This window comes from Zingiber officinale, chromosome 9A (assembly GCF_018446385.1).
Source record: "Zingiber officinale cultivar Zhangliang chromosome 9A, Zo_v1.1, whole genome shotgun sequence".
NCBI lineage: Eukaryota > Viridiplantae > Streptophyta > Magnoliopsida > Zingiberales > Zingiberaceae > Zingiber > Zingiber officinale.
In genome coordinates this window covers 18,013,306-18,023,741 of record NC_056002.1, presented here as the reverse complement: position 1 = coordinate 18,023,741, position 10,436 = coordinate 18,013,306, and the positions used below count along the sequence as shown (strand labels likewise).

The 10,436-nt window shown below is 35.5% G+C and overlaps 1 protein-coding gene across 1 annotated transcript; it reads left to right on the top strand.

Moving 5' to 3' along the window:
* The first annotated feature begins 395 nt into the window (after positions 1-395).
* Positions 396-10,336, top strand: LOC122021495 (NADH dehydrogenase [ubiquinone] 1 alpha subcomplex subunit 2-like). The gene is made up of 3 exons (XM_042579616.1): positions 396-579; positions 660-766; positions 9,981-10,336. The coding sequence occupies exons 1-3, from the start codon at positions 494-496 to the stop codon at positions 10,064-10,066; spliced, it is 279 nt and encodes a 92-aa protein (XP_042435550.1). The 5' UTR covers positions 396-493; the 3' UTR covers positions 10,067-10,336.
* The last annotated feature ends 100 nt before the right edge of the window (positions 10,337-10,436 follow it).

Below are 10,436 nucleotides of genomic sequence, written 5' to 3'. Positions count from 1 at the left end.
AAGCCAAGCTTCAAACAAGCTCAAGCTCATAAAAAATAAACCAAGCCAAGCTTGAATACTCATTTCAAAAACTTGGTTCATTTTAAGCTTGGTTCGGCTTGGCTCGATTATCTTATCAAATAAGTTTAAACACCCCAAAATTCGGTTCGGTTCGGCTCGACTCGGCTCGTTTATAGCCTTAATTTAGATGTTCAATTAAATATTATTTAAAATATAATATTCTTAAAAATTAAATTATGGCTCTTAAATAGTTATCTATGTGTTTTAGATAATTATATATATTTAAATAAATTTGGATGGAAATTTAGTTTTATGAGAGAGGATTGGGTTTTGAGAGTAGTTCAGATTAATTTTTTGAGGTGACATCAGCCGAGTTAAGGTTCTCGGCTATCAAAATATAGATCCAAACTTCGTGGCTTTTTACGGCCGGAGGCGTCAATTTTCTGTGTTAGGGTTTCGTTCTCTCGAAAGGCCATTTCCGTTTTGCGCGACGATGGCGTGGAAAGCTCAATTGTCTCGCAATCTGAAGGAGATTCGTTTCCTTTTCTGCCAGACTTCGCCGGCCAGTGCGCAGACCCGGTAGCCGCTTTGTACTCATAAGCTAAAGACGCCATCGGAGCTAGTTTTTTGACCTTTTTTTTTTGGGTTTGGTTTTACAGGGAATTTCTACACGCGAACTACAAGGAACTGAAGACGCTGAACCCCAAACTCCCCATCTTGATCCGCGAATGCAGAGGAGTTCAGCCTCAGCTTTGGGCGAGATATGGTGAGTTTGTTTTTTTTTTAATTACGCTGTCTTGATGAATTCTGCTAGTCTGTTATTTAATTTCATTTTGGCGATGATAAACAAAGCTATGAAATTGTATTGCAACGGACATTGACGTCTACGGCTTAATTGAATGGGGTATCTGGTGTCTTTTATTATTCTTTTTGATTTCTTAGCCAATTTGTAAGACCGGATCATAAGATAGCGAGGACCGTCAAGAAAATAATTCTAAATTCATTGGAATCAATGTCTAATCAATAATTTAGATAATTATAAACTTCAACTGAAAATATAAAAAAAAAAAAATTCAGGGTCCTTGAGTGGATTGGTTCAGTTATTAATTAAGATATGAAGAGTATCTTGGATTGTTTACCAACCTCAAAATTAGGGACATTGCTTGCTGTTTATACTCTTAGTATGCAACTGTTTTACAGATTCTCGCCTATTTGTAAAATTTCGTTGTTCCCCGGTGGATTTCTTCTTATTTTTTCCTTTTTTTTCTTGCTTTCTACTACATTCTTTCATATTTTTTTTGGCTTAACCTATCTGGTCTTGATTGACTGAGATATTTATGGATTGCTATGCCACTTATCCACGCTATTATTTTATTGGAAGAGAACTTCATTTATCTTGCTTTTATAAAATGAGCCTCTTTAATGCATCACGAAATTCAGTAAGTTTGGAATAAATTGCTGATTAATCTTTTATATGATGTCTTTGAGTAATTTTTATCATGAATTTCAAGATTAATAATCTCAATCATGTTTGTTCTAATTTCACAAGGAAAATTACATTGGTCTTTGCCTAGGGGTGTAAATGAGTCAAGCCGCACGTGAGCTATTCGAAGCTTGATTCGATAAAAGCTCGTTTGAGCTTGGTTAATGAGACTCGTTAAGATAAACAAACCAAGCTCAAGCTTCACAATATTTGGCTCGTTAGCTCGTGAACATGTTCGTTAAACTTATAAATCAACTTTTAAATAAAAAAAATAATAGTTTTGATATTGAATTTATAGATTTTACACTCTACTTATGAAAAACATAGACAAATATATTAAATTTATTTATTAGAATAAAATTATAAATTTTAACAAGAATATTATAATTTTTTAAAAATATATAATTTAGTTTTTAATGAATATTTAAATTTATAATTTATATTTATTAAACTTGTTTATGCTCGATAAAGGCTCGAATAAGCTCGTGAGCCATGAATATATTCGTTAAATAAATCTCGAGCTCGGCTCGATTATAAACGAGCCAAACTCAAACATTCAAGAGTTCGGCTCGGCTCGGCTCGGCTCGATTACACCCCTATCTTTGCCGATTGGCCTCTTGATTTGTTAAACTTCCAAAAAGACACCTAAACACCAAAGAAAAAGTATCCATAGACAACATAAATGGTGCTTGGTTGATCAAGATGAAAGTTGGTTGACCAAAAATGGATCTGGAATAAAGTGTCAACTAACAAGGAAGTGTTGGTTGACCAATAAAGTTTTAGTCGACCAACTTGGGCTTGGAGAACATGTGTCAACCAACAATAGGTTTTGGTCAGCCAACATTCTTGGCTAGGCTAAGAATATAGGCTTGTAACACTAACTATACCAACAAACACTCCAAACAAACCCTTATAATCAGTAATAATGTAATAACCAATCTAAACACATATGTACTAAACAAGACAATAAAACGAGAATAAACATGCTAGGCTATACTAGCAAAGAAAGTCATGACAAAAGCATTATTCAGAGCAATATATGTTGGCAACAATGCTACCAAAATCACTCAAAATGAGGTAGGATTTATCCCCACTCAAAAAGAGATTGATGCACTACACAACGACAATGAAACACCATTCAGTGAAAGACACTTTTAGCTTGTGTAGTTAAAGGTCACTGCAAGTCCAGATATAACCATTAGCAACTTAGCAAGTCTCAATAGGGCTACCATTGTCACAAATCCATCTCTATCTCTGAATCTTCTATGGTTTTGTGTTTCTTCCCACCTATCAACATGGAGGCAATATCAACATGACAACAAATGGAAGTATCAATTCAAAGTCAACAATATCAACAAGAAATATGTGCGATCATATTAATTTATTAACTATGTATTAAAGTATTCACGCATACAAAGTAACTATTACATTAAATGAGTAATGATTACTGCAGGTCAAATAGTATTGATAGATAACACGAGTATATATTATATACCAATATTTTAGAATAAACATGTTCAAAGCTGAAATGAAACTAAATTTTTTCAAGGACATTACATGATTGATCATTGAAAGCTGTGTTCTTTTATAGATTTGATGGGATTATTTTAGCTGACAATTGTTTTGGAGGCTCTAAAAAAAAAGGGTAGTCTGGTGCACGAAACTCCTGCCATGCAGGGTCCCGGGGAAGGATCTATTGTACGCAGCCTTACCTTGTTTTTTGCAAGAGGTTGTTTCCAGGATTCGAACCCGTGACCTTTTGGTCACATGGCAACAACTTTACCGTTGCGCCAAGGCTACCCTTCTTTTGGAGGCTCTAAAAGCTCTATAAATATTGATTCATGTTGCCTTGACTATTATGAATTTTTTTATTATTAAGGGTAGTCCGGTGCACGAATCTCCCGCTATGCGGGGTCCCGGGAAAGGATCCATTGTACGCAGTCTTACCCTATTTTTTGCAAGAGACTATTTCCAGGATTCGAACCCGTGACCTTTTTGGTCATAAAGCAACAACTTTACCATTGCACCAAGGCTCCCCTTCAATTTTTTTATTATTTCTCTTCAAAATTTTCATATAATTCTTTCACTGTCACATCTTATTTTCTATCTTTATATCACGGGTGAGATGTAGAATTTGATTAGTTGTGAATTTCGTGTGTTTATTATCTGTCGTAATTTGTTCACTGATGCATGTTTTTGTTTTCTTGTTTACTACTGTGTATTTTATTGCATATACTTTTCATCCTAGCATGTCTTTACCTCTGTTTTTTACCATGAATTCTTCATAACTATCCCATCTTTTCATGGAATTACATTGGCCTTCTATTATCAATTTCTTTTAATCATGTGATGTCTTCACGAAATCACTTTGGCCTTTTAGCTCATATATAATCTTGAAAATTGTATAGAAATAGAAAAAAAAGACTTAAAAATATTGTCTTATAGAATTGGATAGATGTCCAAGGGAAGGGAATTAGGTAGATCCACGAACACCTTGATTACTTTGAGGGTGCTTTTGGTTTAAGTTATCATACATAACCCATAACCAAGGTTATGAGTAATAAAACATAACCTAATATTGTTTGGTTCAATTTTAGATAATGCTATAACCTAATTTAGCGTTTACTATATTACCTTGGTTCAATCCTACATACTTTTCCAACTAAATAAATTTGATATTTGATTAATTTTTTAGAATAAATTAAATTAAATTATTAATATTAATAATGTTAATGATAATAATACGTTGATAATATATATAATAAATAAAAATGATTGATTTCTATCTTTTAAAGTTTAAAATAAATTTATATATAGTTTAATAGGATAATATAATTAGGGTTTGAGAAAGCCTATTTAAATTATCCTATTAAGTTAGGAGTTGATTGAATAAATTAACTAAAGTTTAAATTAAAAAACTAAACTTCAATTATCATTGCATTATGTCGTCCTCTTCCTTGTGTTGTCCTTTGCCTGTCGTCGTCGCTGTGCTCTCACAACCGTCGGTCGCTACACTCTCACAACCGTTGGCCATGCCTCAGAAACCAGCGACGTTGTTCGTGCGCCCCTCCCCCATCTCCGCTCCTTCCTCGCCCTAGAGGTCCCCTCAGAAACTAGCAATGTCATTCGTGCGTCGTCCGCAAGGGCTTTGACAATCGTCGGTTGCACCTCAAAAACCAGCTACGCTTTTCGTGCGCCCCTCCCCTTGCCTCCGCTCCTTCCTTGCCCTAGGCGTCCTCTCAGAAACCAGTGACGCCGTTCGCACGTCGTTCACGAGGTGCTTCTTGAGCCCGACCACACGTTAAGCCAGGGCATCCCCACATCCCCTTCGTCCGCCCCTACCCTCGCTTTCGCTCCTTCCTTGCCCTAGACCCGTCTTCGCATGCAGAACGAGCCATGAGAATAATTTTGGGAACATTTTTGATAACCTTGGAATTGTCAAAAAGCTCACATTTTGACATTAATTGCATTTCGAGTTTTGTTGATGTGGCTGACGTGGTTGATTATTTGGGAATTGTTCATTATTTAAATCAAACAAGGTTAAACAATATAACTTTGGGTTGATAACCAAACCAAATGCATCTTGAGAGTCATGAACCGCTACTCAAGCATACTGGACTAAAGAGAACTTGGTTGAATAGATTCGTGATTAACATCATCTATAGTTAATGATCTTGGTGGTAAAAGGCGAATACGCTCGCCCCCAACGCCCCCGCCAACCCGTCCTAGGGCCAACACGGAGGAGGTAAATCACAAGCGGCTACTAGCCTTTGGAATAGTGACTAGCACATAAGGGAGATATTTACATCGTCTTTGCCGAGATTCGAATTCCATACCTCATGATGGCAACACCTCATGTGCTAGCCACTAGACCGTCCCGAGGGGACAAATGACATTTTTGAAGTATAGTTGATGATCTTGTCTTTATCTTAGGTTTCCTTTCAACCTTTAGGCCTTAGAAATCCTTTGGAATTTCCACACTTTATAAGACCAATGGTTGTAGAATTACTTCCCCTAAAAGGATTTAGGCATATTTTTCTAGAATAAAATGGCTCGAGTTAACTATAGGAGATGATCATTTTTCCTTTTTGCAATTTCATTTTGTTATACTATGTTGACACAAGATGACTCATGTATTATCCTTAGGCCTTGATTGAAATAATATCATTATATGTTCAAAACCTTTTGATATTGACCTAAATTAGTTTTTAATCATGGAGCAAAAAATTGGGAGACATTGCCAAGATTTATGATCAAGTAAAAAAATGCAAATATTACAAGTGCAATTATCAATGAATTACACCAATCATTTTACCCCATAAACATTAGGACAAAGACTTACATACACAAACCTTTTTTTTCTTTTTCCCATCTTAACTTTTAAACAGTAATTATCTTTACATGTAATGATTACAAGATAAAACATATCTGATACGGGTTATAGCGAACAGATTTCCAAAATGATGTGGTAGTCAAAGTCAAGGTAGGGTGGGGGTTAAAGTTAGAATGAGGGAGCACTTCTTATATAACTCTGCCGATCACCCCACGATAAAGTTCTAGGGTCCTAACCAAGTGGTTACAAAGTAGGACGCTCGAATAAAGCCAACCGGTCATAAAGCCGGTCAGATATAAGGGCTCTAACGTTTTACTATGAAAATGAGGAAATAATATACCTGATTAGTCAAGTAGTCGACCGAATGTAAGGGAGCTTGACCAGGTGAAAATCTAGCCGAGCTCTAAACGCTTAAACTCTCTGAAGACCTCCTAGCATAAAACTGATCGAGTAGAGGTCGATTGTGTTAGAGTGTATACTAAAAGCCTAGCTTTTGGTATAAACATTTATCTAGAAATAAGAATCACATTGGTCAAATATCTACATTTATGATAAATGTAGTTGTTCAATTAATTTATATTGTAGATAACATGGTGTGTGGTGTCACACACAGAAGATCATGTTATCAGTACCTTATAAATTATAAACAGTAGCTCACGACCATGATGGAAAGGAACAAACCATTGGAAGGTCGTAGTGTAATTAGGTGTTAGTTTATCTTAACTATATAATTACACTAGTACACTAAGAGTGTATTGAGTAGGACCATTAGAGGTTGTTTCTTTTATACTGACTTTATAAAGAAACAAAGACCTCAGTTATTATGGAAGTGTGTGCTCTTAATCCTAATATAATAACAAACACATATATTTGATGTTTATTTCTTTAATTTATCAATGGGTGAGATTTAGTTCGATGAATCAATAAGCCCGATAAATTGGGAAATGATATCACTTATAGTGTGTGTTGTTGATTATAGAAGGAAACTGTGTCCTAGTAATCTAGGTTGAGAATGTTCCCAAGAGGAGCTCATAAGGATTGTCATGTTAAACCCTGCAGGTGGATCCGACACGACGATGAAGTTGAGTGGTACTACTCTTGAGCTAGATATTAATTAAGTGAGTTGTCGATTACTTAATTAGTGGACATTTGTTATCTTAAACACAGGGAGACTGACACACTCATAATAAGAAGGAGCTCAAAATGTAATTTGGGATTGGTGCGGTAGTTCAATAATGGTTCTTTAGTGGAATGAATTATTATTGATGAAATTAAGTTGTGTGTTCGGGGCGAACACGGGATGCTTAATTTCATCAGGAGACCAAAACCAATTCCTCCTCTCGGTCCCTATCGTAGCCTCTAGTATATAGAGATTTATACCCACCGCATACCCACCTTCTTACCCATCCAATGGGGCCACCCAAGCTAGGGCCGGCCAAGACCAAGTGGATGAACCATGAAGGTGGCCGGCCAAAGCTTGGGTCCCAAGCTTAGGTGGCTAGCCACTAGAATATTAAAAAGGATTTTTATTAAAATTATTTCTTATGTGGATATCATGATTTTAAAAGAGAGTTTAAAAAATTAAAAATTTCCTTTTATAACTTTCTACAAAAGATTAAGAGAAGAGATTAATCTCTTTCCTTATTTGTAGTTTAAAAGGATGGTTTTAATTTTTGGTAAAAACTTTTCTTATTTGTAAATCATCTACATGTTTAAAAGAGAGTTTAAAATTTGAAATCTTTCCTTATTTGTTGATTAAAGGAGGATTATAAATTTTAAGAAAACTTTCCTTTTTAATCATGTTCATAATTTAAAAGAGAGTTTAAAATTAAATATTCTCTTTTATAAGTTTCTACAAAATATTAAGAAAAGATTTGATATCTTTCCTTATTTGTAGATTAAAAGAGATTTTAATTTTTAGAGATAATTTTCTTTTTATCCATATGTTTAAAAGAAATATTTTTTTATAAAATTTCCTTTTTATTAACCACCATGAAGGGAAAAATTATTTGTGAAATTTTTATAAATTTTCGGAAGCAAATTAGGAAGTTTTAATTCTTGTGTGAATTAAAATTTCCTTGATTAAAGGGATTAAGGTGGCCGGCCATTAACATGATGAAAAGAAAATTATTTTTAATTAAATATTTTTTCCTTTTTAATGACAAAAGAATTAAGGAAGTTTTTATTAAATTTTCCTTATTTGCCAAGACCAAGGATTATAAAAGAGGAGGTAGAGGAGCCTTCATGTGAATAACCTCTATTCTTTTTCTTCCTCTTTTCTTCTTTGGGTGTGGCCGGCCCTTTCTTTGCTCTCCTCTCCTTTGTGTGGCCGAAACCTTCTCATGGTGGAGATAGCTTTGGTGGCCGGATCTAAGAAGGAGAAGAAGGAGAGAAAAGAAGCCTCTTTTCTAGCATCCCTTGGAGCATGGTGGTGGTGGCCGAATCTCTTCATCCTAGGAGAAGTTTTGATGGCCGAAACTTGTAAGGAAGAAGAAGGTGCTTGGTGGTTCTCATCTCGGAAGATCGTTGCCCACACAACGTCCGAGGTTAGAAGAGGAATACGGTAGAAGATCAAGAGGTTTTTTTAAAAGGTATAATTAGTATTTTTCCTTTCCGCATCATACTAGTTATTTTTGGAAATAATACTAAATACAAGAGGCATACGATTCTAGTATTTCGAATATGGTTTTCGATGTTGTGTTCTTTTATTTTTTTTTCTTGTGATTTGATTGTTCTTTTCGGTTAACCTAAAGTTATTTTAGGAAATTAAATATTAGCTTTCCATAAAAGGTTTTGTATAGTCGGTGGTGGTTGCTCCCATATCCAAGAAGGCCATGTGCCTCGCCACGTCAGTACTGGGAACCAATTATGGAAATTAATATTTAATGGAATTAATAACTTAAGGTGATTTGGGTCGAACGTGTTAAGTTCCGCAGGAGACCCAAGTCAAAACCTAAAAGAACAAATAGATTAAGTTTTGGATCAAACGTGTTAAGTTCCGCAGGCGATCCAAAATTTAATTTAAAAGAACACATGGTAGCTAGGAAAAGGTTCAGATCTTTGTACAAAATTTTTGTACAGTGGAACCTCTAGGTTTTCCGAGTAGCAACCAACAGATTGAACATATGACTCTCCATGTACGCCCGGGCGGGTAAAACCCGGACGGACTTAGAGACACATGACCTTATAAAACTCTTAGTATGAGATCGGCCAGACAAAGGTTGATCGAACATACGACTCTCTATGTACGTCCGGGCGAGTAGAGCCTGGACAGACTTAGAGGCACGTGGCCTTATAAAACTCTTAGTATCAGATCGGCCGAATGAAGGTCGATCGAGCACAAGGATATCGGTACACGCTCGGCCGGGTAAAGATCGGGCGGACTTAAAGACACTTGGCCTTATAAAAGTCTTAGTATAAGATCGGCCGGATGAAAGCCAATCGAACACAAAGCTGTCTGTCTATGCCCGGCTGGGTAAAGGTCCGACGGGCTTAAAGACATTTAATATTGTGAACACAAAGCTGTTTTGATAAGTATTTTTTTGATAAGTAACCGAAATTTAATATTGATTAACATTGGTAATCTCTACCTTTATCAATCTTGCCAATGAAAATTGTGTTGTGGTGACAGTTTATGTGCCTTGGTACGTTATTACGGACATGAAGAAGTAAATAAATAATATTTATCATTTTTTGTAGTTTGTGTCAACTCAACGCGATCTTAAAACCCTTCCACTCTCCGGCATGGAATGATACTTCAACTTAGCCTTAGATTTGTAATTATCTTCTCTTCTTTTTCTTGTATTTCTTTTCTTCTTCGTTTGATCTCTGATTTGCTATTTGCATTATGTGTTGCATTTGGACATTGTTTTAGTCAACAATTAACACGGTTTGAAATTTTGAATCTGGTATGAAATCACAAGTGACATAGTAAAAAGTTTCTTATGCAAGTGATAGCTTCGGCTGTTTTTAAAACGATGGTCATGGAAAATTTCATTTTCAAGTTGTTTGATATTTCCAGGTTGCTTTGTTAATGTCATGTTTGCATTTTAGTCGGAAACTCATATATGCACTACCCCTTCAGTGTTGGAGTTTTGCTTTGCTTGAGAATTCATCTGTTATCTTGTGTTTGATTCTTGGCAAATATTTTGGTTATTCTGCAAGACGCCGGCGTCGAGAGATGTGCTCATTTGGATGGTTTGAACGAAGCTCAAATTAACAACAAACTCGAGGAACTTGGTAAAGCTTGACCGGATTCATCATGCGCTTTGTTTGGGACCTCATTAAATAAATCACCTCTTTGTATCTGCCTGTCATTAGATTGAGGGACAAAAATACCTCTTGTTTTCTCCTGTCGTGTTCTCAAAAGAAGCGGGACACTATATTTATCTGAGTTTCAACTTGGATTGTTTTAACTTCTGATGTAATGGAAGGCTTTTTCATCGGGGTCTTCCTCTGCTAAATTATTTATTTAGATGCGAATATCTTCATCATTAATCACAGTAAAATTGTTAAAGTTATATTGAACACCACTTCAGACAACGGATGATGAAAGAAGTTTGAGTTTGTTTACTTGCTAGCGTCTAATATTTGTTATACAAGGATGACTCCTTTCTGAAG